Source organism: Perissodus microlepis, chromosome 10 (assembly GCF_051167445.1).
Source record: "Perissodus microlepis isolate ML-2025 ecotype Zambia chromosome 10, ASM5116744v1, whole genome shotgun sequence".
NCBI classification, from domain to species: Eukaryota; Metazoa; Chordata; class Actinopteri; order Cichliformes; family Cichlidae; genus Perissodus; species Perissodus microlepis.
The window spans coordinates 27,921,665-27,934,276 of NC_140470.1; the positions used below are offsets into that span (position 1 = coordinate 27,921,665).

General features: G+C 38.0%; 2 protein-coding genes across 3 annotated transcripts in view; one reads left to right on the forward strand and one right to left on the reverse strand.

Annotated features, from left to right (window-relative positions):
• The window catches only part of arhgef12b (Rho guanine nucleotide exchange factor (GEF) 12b), a 45,864-nt gene extending 40,803 nt beyond the window's left edge, over positions 1-5,061 (forward strand). Inside the window, exons 35-36 of the mRNA XM_084940906.1 lie at positions 481-553; positions 648-5,061. Coding sequence (XP_084797032.1) covers positions 481-553; positions 648-661 — 87 coding nt within the window. The 3' untranslated portion in view covers positions 662-5,061. The remainder of the gene's footprint in view (positions 1-480; positions 554-647) is intronic.
• A 150-nt stretch (positions 5,062-5,211) lies between these two features.
• Positions 5,212-10,641, reverse strand: tlcd5b (TLC domain containing 5b). Of its 2 annotated transcripts, XM_084940907.1 has the most exons (4): positions 10,354-10,641; positions 9,629-9,820; positions 7,416-7,933; positions 5,212-6,578 (listed from the first exon to the last, which is right to left on the reverse strand). In XM_084940907.1, the coding sequence occupies exons 1-4, from the start codon at positions 10,412-10,414 to the stop codon at positions 6,480-6,482; spliced, it is 870 nt and encodes a 289-aa protein (XP_084797033.1). In that variant the 5' UTR covers positions 10,415-10,641; the 3' UTR covers positions 5,212-6,479. The 2 variants fall into 2 exon arrangements, with proteins under 2 accessions (XP_084797033.1, XP_084797034.1); XM_084940908.1 differs by having other exon boundaries at positions 6,487-7,933.
• Between the last annotated feature and the right edge of the window lie 1,971 nt (positions 10,642-12,612).

The following is a 12,612-nucleotide window of genomic DNA, read 5'->3' on the forward strand; positions in this document are numbered from 1 at the left end:
ACCTTTGGTATGAACTGGACCATACCACTGGTCAGTTAATAAGAGATGAGGATCAAGGAATGTAGTTACAGAAAAATATAAATACAGAAAAACCTAAATAAGTTGCACAATATTAATGAATTTTTAGCAATACATTTAAAAATGCAGAATATAGCAAAGATTATCCAAATTAAATCTCATATGTGCAAATTAATATTACATATTTTTTTTATTGTCAGGTGATTCAATAAACTAATGATTTTAAATAAAAATGTAGTTTTCTGGTAATTATTGAATGGTTAGTGCTTTAAAGGCTTACTCTAACACCAGTGTGTGTTTACAGCTGCTTTAATATTTAAAGGCTCACTGCAATCACCATCTCTGCATTAAGAGAACTCCTGTTTTGACTCCTGCATTTAAGCCCATTTTGTCAGTTTGACTGTATCTGTGTCTGATCTGTGGGCCACAGTCAGTTGTTCTGTAATGATGATCTGCTTCCAGGACATAGAGATGAAGTACAACGAACTGCGACAAACGCACGGCGATGCAGCCACAGACTCGGATGACAACAACGGTGTGTTTGAATTCTCTTGGTCATCTCACTTTCATCAGCTTTGTGCTCAATTTAATGTTTTGTATTTCAAACTCTCTTTCTGGTATTTTTTCAGATGGGATTCAGTGACGAAAGGCTTCCTGCTCTCTCGGCTGTCAGAGCCAAGTTTCATGTTGCTGCGTGCTCACCTTCCTCCACCTTTACCACTGAAGGATTAATGTCTGATCTCCTACTTCAAAGGACGGTGTCATCGTCGCAGTCTGAATTACTCCACTATAAACTCTTTCACAAAGCAGGAGCAGAAGAGACATATCACTGAGTTTTTCATGGACACTTTTTAGTATAATAATAATCACTGACTGCATAAATTATCTGAAACACTGGATATAATGAATGGAAAAAGGCTAAGCCGACCATCTGACGTCACAGACGTTCAGCAGAGAAGAAGTGAGACATTATGACTGTGACCAGTACTGAAGGAAGATTTTCCTCTTCAAAACTCAGTGTAAAAACCTGCAATAGAAAATAACCTCTACATTATAGATAGAGTCAATATACAAGTGCCCAATAAAATGCCAAAATGGAAGGTTAAAACACTCCCACCATAAAATTTACCCAGAAGGGATTTAATGCTGTTTTTAACCCAGCTTTGCATTAAACGTTAAGCAGGTGATGGTCTGCTTTGGATCAGATATCTAGCAAAAACTCTGAAGCTCACAAATCTACACCCTGAATCATTTTTTCAATTACAAGCACAAATATAATAAGGAGGTTTAATGCTGTGATTTCTATACAAAGACTCATAGACTTACTTGCTCAGCAGTAAAAACCAGATACTTTGAAGATGAGTTTCACTTGAAATGCAGACAAAACAGCCTCTTTCGTGGAAACTACAGGCAGCTGTGGCAGTCTGCTATTGGCCAAAGCAATCACACCGGTCACATTGTTCCCTAGTGACGAGTGGTTGTCTGGGTATTTTCTATTTTAATTTTAAATTCTAAGATATTAAAAAATCAGTGGGCTTTACAGTTGGCGATAGGTGTGTTTTCCTCCCTGCTTTTCAGTCTTAGCTAAGCTAAGCTAGCACACTTGACAGGTCTGGACTTTACGCTCAGTATATTACGCTTGTATTTGCTGCATTAACACGATTTCAGGAAGACCAAGACGATTCACATTATTCTCATTTTGGAGCATCAGAAAAGCTAAATATGAATTTGTTGTAAATTTCCTTTTATTGTGTTAGATACTATATGTGTAGGTTGTTAACAAGTGACACCAGATACAAACAAAACAGTGTGACGTTCCTTTTAGCTCAGTTGGTCAAATAAGTGCTAATATTGAACTTTATGTGGGTTTAACTTTGACTTTGCAGCTGCGATGCTCTCGGGTTTAGAAGTTTTAATTTCTCACTGACTGTGGGATACATTCTATAGTTACGATTTGATTCATTAACATGAACGTCTCATCTTAAGTAAGAAAAAAGGTGAAAATCCCAGTTTCTTATGATGGCAGGTTGATTTAGCTTTTTGCCTCAAGAAAACTAAAGGGTAATTTCTTGAGATAATAAGATGGTTTATCTCAGAAGCATTTTGTTTTCCTGTTATTATGTGAAGATTATAGGAATACCCAATAGCCCTTGTCTATCTTGACCACTTATGAAGTTAAAAATGGGCAGAATTACTAAAGTGACATGTGCTGCTTCAGCTGGGCTAATCGTAATAATAAGAGGACAACACGGACCTTTTAAATTATTTTTTTAACGGGCTGGCACAGAGTGACCAACAACATGGCTTGGTGAGTCCAACTGGAATCTAAAAATTCAATTAAAATTAATACAGTGAGAAGAAGTGGCATAGAAAGCAGTAGGTACACTTTTCAAGCATATTCACAGTCCTGTGCCCTAATACAGTATTACTAATATTATAGTAGAATTATATGCATGTGTGCAAGAGTTTAAAATATTTTTTGTATTACAGCTGTTTTCACAGAAAAACAAGTATCCAGACTTTAGTGTAAAATAAATCCTACAAAAGAAGTAGGCAATTAGACAAGAAATAAAAGTTTCTGCATAATAGTATGACTCCTTATGCAATATGACCTTTGAGTCTAATAAGTGATTCTGTGTTGCTGGATCATAATTCATTATATTTATACACAGTGATGTGAAAAAGTGTTTCCCTTCTTCCTGATTTCTGAGTGTTTTGCATATTTCTGACAGTTAAATGTTTCAGATCATCGAAGAAAGTTTTATATTAGACAAAGATAACCTGAGTAAATACAAAATGCTGTTTTTAAAAGATGGTTTCATTGATTAAGGGAGAAAAATTTTCCAAACCTACCTGGTCGTGTGTGAAAAAGTGGCTAAGTTCAGTTTCACCAAACAGTCAGGCCTTATTACTGACAGACCTGTTGAATCACTTAAATAAAACCTGTCTGACAAAGTAACGCAGGCTAAAAGATCCCAAAAAGCAACACATCATGCTACAATCTAAAGAAACAGCTAAGTAGCAAAGTCACTGACATCTATCAGTCTGGAGAGGGATAAGAAAGCCATTTCTAAGGCTTTGGGACTCCAGTGAAACACAGTGGGAGCCATTATACCACAAAACAGTGGTGAACAACATTAAAGAACCGCAGGCTTCACATATCTAAGTTAATGTCAGAGGTCATGATTCAACAATAAGAGGGAAACTGGGCAAAAATGGCATCCATCCAAAGTCCTGACCCGAATCCAATTGAGATGCTGGGGGAATGACCTTAAGTGGTTTTCATGCTGGAAAGGCCTCTCAATAAGTGGGTGAAAAACAAGAATTCTGCAAAGATTAGTGGACTAAAATTCCTCTACAGCTCTGTAAAACACTCATTGCCAGTTACTGCAAACGCTTGATTGCAGTTGTTGCTGCTAAGGGTGGCCCAACCAGTTATTAGGTTTAGGGTATTCACTTTTGATTTGGTTTTCTCTCTTAATAATAAACAACTTTGTTTAGAAACTGAATTTTGTGTTTAGTTGTTATCTTTGTCTTATATTTCAATTTGTTCGATGATCTGAAATATTTAAGTGTGGCAAACATACAAAGAAAAAACAAACAAACAGGAAATCGGGAAGTGTGTATGTTTAATTTTGCAACTGGTAATAATTTAATTATTTACTGCTGTGTAACAGTATAGGAATTGAATTGAACCACTCCTATCCATGCTCTCATCCAGTAACGCTGAACATTGTAAGATTTCCAGTGTGACTGAATTGTGCGATGACACCAGGAAGTAACAATAACTTCTTTGAAGTGGGGAAGGGCAGTGACACCCCGTACCAATCTGGATATGCCCATGTAGGAAAGATTTGAACAGAAAGCTGCAAAGCTAGGCTCATTTTCTCGCAATAACTAAATATATAACGTGTTCATCTCACTAGAAAACAAGTTTAATTGCCTCAAGATAAATTACTAGATAATTTGATTTGTTCTCACAAAATGAAAAAATTGCATTAAAAAACCTTTTTAATTATGTGCATGTCCAATATCAACTTCTGTATTCCTTTAATTACTATACGCTTGCCAGTTACCATTGTCTCTGTATGATTTTTCATAGCAATGCAGTGCTGTATAGCAGCTGACTTAAACAGACACAGATTTGAAACAACCGGAAGCACTTAAATGTAGCAAAAAACAAACAAAACAAAAAAATAATGTCCCCAGTCTGCAGTCCATCAGTTTTATCCTTCTATCAAATAAACAGTAAATCAAAAAACAAACAAAAATCATTCAAAAATAAAATGCAGATGGACAAAAAACTCTTAAAATAATAATTCAGATGGTTGGTTGATGCTTGGTTGACTAGCCGAAGTGTACATAGTAAACCAGTTTTGTCCAGCCTGTGTTTTTAACTATAAAAATACATTCACGCAGACATCTGCGCTTCACTTTTAAGGTTGGGCTGAAAATAGATTCACCAGCCACAAGACTGCGCCGTGGCTCCGGTTTGTGGATAAATATGTTCAGGCAAAAACGATGACTGCTTTGGACTGCGTTCAGGGTAAAGGCGTATATTGTACAATGACTGCATGTCAGTAATTTTGTTCGTTTTTACTCGCACCTTTTTGTTTTACACCATGCTATCATGTAATGCTTTAACACAAACTGCTCAAAAAGAGGAGAATTAATCCATTTTATAAATGTTATTTTAAATGTTATATTTTTTGTTACATTGTTATTAACTCTGTTAACATGTTTATGACACAAGAAGCTCATTGTTTGTGAAAATTAAGGAAAAGATGAATGGAAATTTTTGCTTTAATTTTATTTGATCTTGATGGGGAAGTGAGATAACAGACTGTGCTTAAAAAATAGAGCTAAACTTTGCCCTGAAAAGTGAAGCGAATGCTTAAGTGCCTTAAACTTGTTTTTGTTCAAATGGCCAGCAGGGGGCAGTACATCTGGTTACAAAAAGAAGTCCTGTTGTACAGAAGTCTATGTGAAAATGACCCTACTGCTGATTGATTGAGTAAACAGTTTTCATGTGCATCAATGGAACATGATGTTTAGTTTGTATTCCCTGTTAGGTTAATAAATCAGGGTTTAGGACGCACCAGTCTTGTGATTGACAGGTTGCTATGGTATTGGGATACCATTTGACTGGTTTCTCAATCAGATCCACTCTATAGAGGATACAAGAGGAGTATAACATGAGTTTGTAAGGACCTATTATGAAACCTCTGATTTTAAATTATGGGTCTAATCATCGGGTGTTTTTAGAGCTAGAAGGAAGGAATAGTAACCTGTCAGTTAATGCTAGGTGACTTAACGTGGGACAGAAATAAAAAAACAAAAAACACACACACACACACAACAGACATTAAATAAAACCCAATGGAGATGGAAAAAAAAGACAAAATGCGCACAAAAACAAAAAGGAAAACACTAACATGATGGAACAGCAGTGGAAACGACAAGCTAACAGAACAGAAAACATCTAATAGCAAACATGTATCTACAGTATTGAATGAAACTTGATTAAAACACACATTATATTGCATGTTTTTCTTCCCAAAAACAATGTACTGCATCAGATCTATACTTTATAAAGGTTGTCCCAAGGAACAAAGCTCAAACAAAAAGATGTTTCAAACTCATTCAGACTAAATTAAAGGGAAAAAATGTGAATGTGCCACCTTATGATATCAAGCCTGGTTTCAGTGCAGTTGTCCCCTTAGAAGAGTTTCTGAGAGATCCAAAGGGAAGAGCGTCAAAGAACTGTTTGATGATTATAAAACTGAGCTGTGAATTATATATGCTCTTTGCAGCCATCAGATCTCAACCTAACTGAACACCTTAAAACACTTAGAACTTTATTAAAACAATTTATTTATCATTCTTTATACAGGCGCAGTCCCTGAAAAGTCCTTGGGATGTGTGAAAGATGTCAGAATTACCAATTAAATTAGTATTTTATTATTAAATAATAAAAAAAAAATAATAATAATAAAAACACAATACAACCTAGATTTTGGTCACTAAGCAGTAATTCATGATCCAGTGCCCTCCTTTAGCTGAACTCTACATCCAGGAACATTTCCAAAGCACGCATGGTAGTTAAAAAACAAACTGTTTGACACATTTTGTAAAAATGGAAAATAGCTGAGATGTCCTACAAAGCACTCGTATATTCACGCAACGGGATAATTTGCTTCTTTTTCCAAATAGCAAGTAACAATAACTCCATTATGAAACGGTGTAAAAATCTCTGAGCAAACAATCAGAAACAGACTTGTTGACGGTGGACCGAGGGCCCAACGTGCTTGAGTGGGCCCTGTGCTCACTGACTGGCACTGTGGACACCGACTGGCATTTGCCGTAGAATACCAGAATTGGCAGGTCCATCACTGGCGCTCTGTGCATATAAACATTATACTACCTGTAACATCAGTCTGCACAGCCAGTTTGTTGGTAGGTCAATGAAGGTCTGTGGCGGTATAGCCGTGCATCCATCCATGGATATATCTCCAAACAACAATGCCCTGCCTCATGTGGCCATGGTTTGCAGGCAGTTCCTGAAGGATAAAGGAATTGATATCACTGAAAAGCCCCCTACGCTCGCCTGACATAAATCCAACAGCTCACACTCTTACATGATCCAACACTTGCTTGTTTTCCTGAACAAGTTTGAAACTTAACTCGATTCTGTGAGAATGAATCTTAAGCTGCTTCTGCTCAGCTGTGCTGAGAATCATTAAATTGATGGTTGAGATTTCCAGTAAATCAATCAGTTAAAATAGGTTTAATGTGGATTTCAAAATCTTATTTTGTTTTGCTATTTTCAGTGATATCAATTTTAATAGCAGGAAATTAAATAGGCATATAATTCATTTCTTTCTCTCGTTTTTGGCATATTTTTCAAGTAGCCTATATTTTGAGTGGCCCCATATGGTCACCCCTATGAAGAAAATCTGGAGGCGCCCCTGGATAGAGTCCCACAGTGTAGCTATCATTTTAAACTTGTCATGTCTTAAATGGAGTTTCTCCTCCTGTAATTATACCCCAGGAGATTCTGTGCTATGAATGTTTTGTTCCATCGCAATAAATTTGCTGGTACTTTTTGGATAAGCGTGCAAAAACATCAGACATTTAGGCTACTAAAGCTGACTGTTGCTAATACAACTTAAACTTTTTGCTATGAAGCAGCCCATGGTATTTTAAAACAAGGTTAGAGTGTGCTCATGATAAGCAATAACTTTTCTCTTTTATTTGGGGACTCATACTATACAGCATATTAAAAATATTTAGTAATCTTTTATTATTCTCATGCTGTACATAGCACCTTTAGAGCTTTTGAAGCCCCTAGACAGAACGTTAGCTTTTCATTCACTCTTGTCTGAATGTCCACCCACCTTTTGTCTGTCCATGTCTTTGAGTTTGTGGTTCTCTATCCACCTTTTATACTTAGCCTTGCTTTTCTTATAGCCAAATCTGGCTATGTCAACCATGAACACCCATGCCAGCCCATACATAACCACTCCACCAAGCTTCATTATCATTGAAGTCCTAGGAGAGGTGAGCTCGCAGTAGAACATCACCGTGCCGACTCCCACGCGAACAGTGGCAAACAGTAAAATAAAAAGCAGGTCCACCGCGTCGCCCAGCAGGCTGTCGTACAGGCCCACCTGGCGGAGGAACCAGCGGGTCTGCAGCAGGGGATTGGTGAGCTCGCTGCCAAAGATGACCCCGCAGGTTTCACAGCCTGACACTCCCATCAGCAAAGCCAGCAGGATGCCTGCGATACTGGCAGCATGATGTGCAAGCATGACGGGGCCCTCCGTGTGGTAGCATACACACCAACCCATGTCGAAGAAGAAGTAGCCGAGGCACACAGCCAGGGCGAAGCTCTGCAGCTCTGTGTTTTCTGTACCTGGGTGATGGATAAGAAGAAGGTCATCTGTATTTAATATTTTCTTTATTGGTCAGAGAAAAAAACCTCAACTAGCTAAATACCAATATGTTAACAAACACTTGGAGCTGCACACATCCAAGAGACAAAAAGTAGCATGAACATTCATTTAAAGTCATGAATGTGTCCACCTAAAAGGAAAAAATGTTCAATATTCACTTTAATTTATTTATTTTTTAGCTTTGTTTTCATTTCCACCAACTCTCAAGAAACACATGTGATTGTTTAGCTGCTAAATGATCCACTATGTTCACAAGATAGTTGCTAACTTTGTCTACTTGCTTGCAAAACCAACACAATTAACCAAAAAGACCCCTCCAGAAATGCTGCATCCTTATTTCCTTAATTTATTGCTCGTTTCCTTGCATGCTCAGCTCCACCTAGAAAGGTGAAGTGGTTGGAACTTCTGTCTTAGCCTCCTTATGAGAGAGTAAATGCTGTATGATAAATCTCCAAAAAGTTGATTCTGTTCTGTTTTGGAGATTTACTTTCCTGGATGATTGAGAAGACGCTGTATGATGAAGATATTTGCATGCAATGCTGTGAGATGCATGCACATGAAAAAATTCTTAATGCAAATTTAGTGCTTGGAGAAATAACGTGAAGGTGTTTAAAGCATACCGTGCACCTCTGTATATTGCACATTTAAAGGCAAACTGTAAAAAGCTGGTTTATAATGAAGTCGCCTATAAAACTGAGAGTCCTTATATTTAAAGCTGTATCAAGAGATCTCAGGTTTGGAGGCTTAATACTTATGAGAATGAAATCATAGTTTGAATTGTGCTCATTTGGATAAATCAGGGTTTTTTGGTTAGCAGTATTTTTGAGTGGATCCTGTTTAATTGACCTCTTTTTATTGGCCCACGTATTTCTTACAATAACCTACTTACATTTGTTTGTGGTTTCGATATATTTCTTTGTCTTTTTCGGTACCATAAAACCCACTTTTTTGGAAAATTGCACCTGTACCTGCAGGTTTTTGACTGCTTGGTTCTTTGCTGTCTTCATCTTTTGGATGTTCCCTTTAAGGGTCACCACAGAGAATCATCTCCCTCCATCTTACCCAATCCCTAGCTTCTGTTGCACCAACCCTCTCTAATACATCCATGAATCTTCTCTGTGCTTTTCCTCTTAACCTCCTGCCTGGTACCTCCATCTTCAGCATCCTTTGCCCTATATAGACCACATGTACCATCCTGGTACAGCTATTTTTATGTACTTTTATTTTAATTTATTATACCGACCTAAATTCAATCATAATCATTTGTACATTTTTTTTTAAATCACTCTCTTTAATTCACAAACTAATTAAAACTCTGTGCTTATATTGATTCATTCATGGACTGATTACATTAATCCTTTCACTCGGTGATTAATTACCTGACTTATTGGTTCATTTAATGCAGACTGTGGATGTGTTTCACCTCCATTACCCACCAAACTGATTTGTACTTTACTTTTCATTAAATTTTAAAATATGCTGAACATCAGCGCCATGCTGCTGATCCTGTTAACTCTCAGTGAGGACAGTAGACTGCTATAATGAGCACCAGTCTGAATTTACATCACCACATGACCAGAAAGAGAGCATAATTAAATTAAATTACTAACTATAATTTGTAACTGCATTGGTAACATGTCTATTGATCCACTGACCTGCATGCGTGAAGGGCCAGGGTCCGTCTACGAAAACAACGTAGGCTGTGAGCAGCACTATGAGGACGCCGTGGGACAACGTGACCAGGCGACAGTTCCACTCGGGTCCCCGCTGGGTGAAGGTGCAGACGAACAAGAAGTAGAGACACAGCCAGCCAATCAGGCTGCAGATGACCTCCAGCATCGGCATGGCTGTGTGTTTGGGAAGAACAGACACATCTGAGGTCTTTTACATGAGACTGCATCTAAGAAGAAGTCACTGAAAGTGTAATGCATCGATTTTATATTTGAACATATTTACATACAGTATTAAGTTAACTTTGTAGATGGATACTGAGTCCATGTAGAGTTAATGGGTTATTTACTCTAATCAAAACAAGCTTATTTGAAACAGTGATGATATAATAAGCTCAAATATGACTGTAAAGTGTGACACGCTTACTGTCTAAAACAAATTATTTCAGTTTCTTCAAAACGTCACTTTTATAACACTTGTGGGCACCAAGCAGCAAAGGCATACCTGCTGACTTATGACAACACAGCTAAACATGCATGGCATTATATAAAATGTCAGTCTGTGCATTAATAAAAATACTTAAAATTTCCTCACATTACAGTGTGCTGTAAACTCTGTGTTAACCAATCAGTAACAAGCAGGTTTTAAAGAAGCTAGACTTGGAAACAAAACCAACCTTAATTTAAAATGATTTTATGCAATAATGCACCTGTGGCTGCTGGGTATTGCTGACCAAAGTACGTGTCCATATTCTGAAATAGAACAGTCATGCAGTGGTTTGCCTTAACTCCTCCTCCTCTCAGTCGTCCTCACGTTCAGGATGCTTGTAGATATGGACTCCATCACTGAGGTAGCCTCAGCCTCCATCACTGTTTACGCTCCATAAAGCCTCCATCAAAATTCTGTCAGCTCAGCATTTTTTTAATGGACAGACTCGGCCAAGATGACAGATATGCCATGTGCAGGCTACTATGGACAGTTAATGGATCCTGTTTCCCTTCCCCCTGGAAGTCAGACTTGATCCTCTTAAAGGATTACAGCCTCCACTTCTCTGCACATACCTGCTTTTGGACAGGGCGGGTGATACAAGGCTGCAGAGCAGCACATGCATAATAGTAAAGTAACACAAAACTGAAGTTAGGACCAGTCCTCTTTGAGCTCTGGACTGGTTTTGTGACTTTTTAAGCTGTTTTGTCCAATTAATCCTGCTGATTTCATTGGTCTTTAACTGTGAAATGTCTTTTGTTTGTCTTTTAATTTAGCTCCCATATGTCAGACTTCCCCCCTGTACTATGCCCCACTGTTTACCCACTTTAAATCCATCGCTCAACATTTTTAAGTCTACCTGTTTGGGATGCTACCTGTGGTCTAAAAGTAAAATGAAGCTTAAAAAAGGTGATTTTACATAAACTGGAATTAAAAAGAAGGCATGCATAGGGTTAACTGGTGATTCTAAACTGCCTGGGGGAATGTGAGCGTGAATGGCAAGACGGGATAAGTGACCGAACTGTATAGTGGATGCTCGGATGGGTGGATGATAGAATTGTACAATTATGTGAACAGCAGTATTTCAGATACAGCTCCACCTGCATAAAGCAAAAGTACTGTCACAGCCTCTCCTTACTTTACAGCTCCTCCTATGACACCTGGACTATTTTTAGTCGAAATGAACTGCACATAGTAATGTTTTACTTTGAAATTAAGTGAGCCTATCCAATTTCTTCTTCTTCTTCGTCCGCCTAAAATCTCGTCTCGCAGCTTTGAGAAAGCTCCCACATATGTTACATCATTTCTTGCGGCCCATTTGGGAATACTGTGATGTGACTTTTGGTAGCGATTTGTCAGAGTTGTTGTGAAATTCCCAAAATACTTCTGAATTTTTCCCATTCATTCGAATAAGAAAGTGTCTAAAAAGATCACCAACCCAGGCCACTTTCGAGCCCACTTTTCAGATCTTTGTGCTTTCGTTTTTTCCCCCAGTTGTTTTGAGCAAGAGGTTTTTTTTAGCATTTGCTTGCTACTTCCTGTAAAGTAGTCTCTCTATATGTAACTTGATGTGCACTGGTCTGTTTTTATTAATTTTTGCTGTCCTGTGCATTTCATCAGCACTTAAAACTGCCTTCCACATCAATAGGACACTGATTGAAAATAAAGACTTAAAAACAGAATGGAGATAATTTAGAGGAGGCAGACTGATATGTGTGATACTGCAGGATTAGAGGCCAAAATCTGTGATGTAATGAGCAGATGACACACCAGACCTGGACATTGCAGACTCTGTCCATACTGTGTTGACATAACAGCAGATGCCACACTATGTTCTTCTGTAAAATGGTTAATTTCACTGACATAATGACGATCAAGTCAGTAATGCTTGTATTTTAAAATTAGTGGTTAATAAAACTGCACTCAGGGTAGTTAGAAAACCCTCTAAACATTTCAGAAGAGGGGGAGTGTGCGCTCTGAGGGCAGGTGGTTGATGCAGGTGGGTGAGTTACATATAGAAAATACTCACAGCAGCACCGAGGCCAGAAGTTTTCACATGTGACCCTCCAGGCATTTCATTCAACCTCTGCTACGGCAGGTTAATACCCTGTGAGGCGAAGGTCGGGTGCTCACCTGACAGCTCTGCAGCATTAACCCACTTCCAGATCAGCTCTAATCTGACACCCGAGTAGATTATCGGCTAGGAAGGTAAAGCTATAACAGATATTATTACTCTATCAGATTATTATGCTACTTCCATAACAGTGAACACATATACAGGTGCTGAATTAGCCAGGAAACTGTAGACAGCCTGGACACAATTATAATACTATGTTGATGTCATTTGATTGGCACAAATGATATTGAACAACATAATATAAATATGATCCAGAGAAGCTAAGTATAGAATAGTACCATCTTAATTCAAAGGAATATGTTTTACATCCTCCAGCAGTCATTTTTTTTATCCACTCTGTGGTCA

Coding starts and splice junctions, on each gene's coding strand:
- tlcd5b (XM_084940907.1), bottom strand. CDS start 10,414: ATGACTGTTCTATTTCAGAATATGGACACGTACTTTGGTCAGCAATAC. Junction 7,934..9,628: donor CTGGCCCTTCACGCATGCAG/GTCAGTGGATCA, acceptor TCCATCACCCAG/GTACAGAAAACACAGAGCTG. Junction 6,579..7,415: donor AAGACATGGACAGACAAAAG/GTGGGTGGACAT, acceptor TTTATCCTTCAG/GAACTGCCTGCAAACCATGG.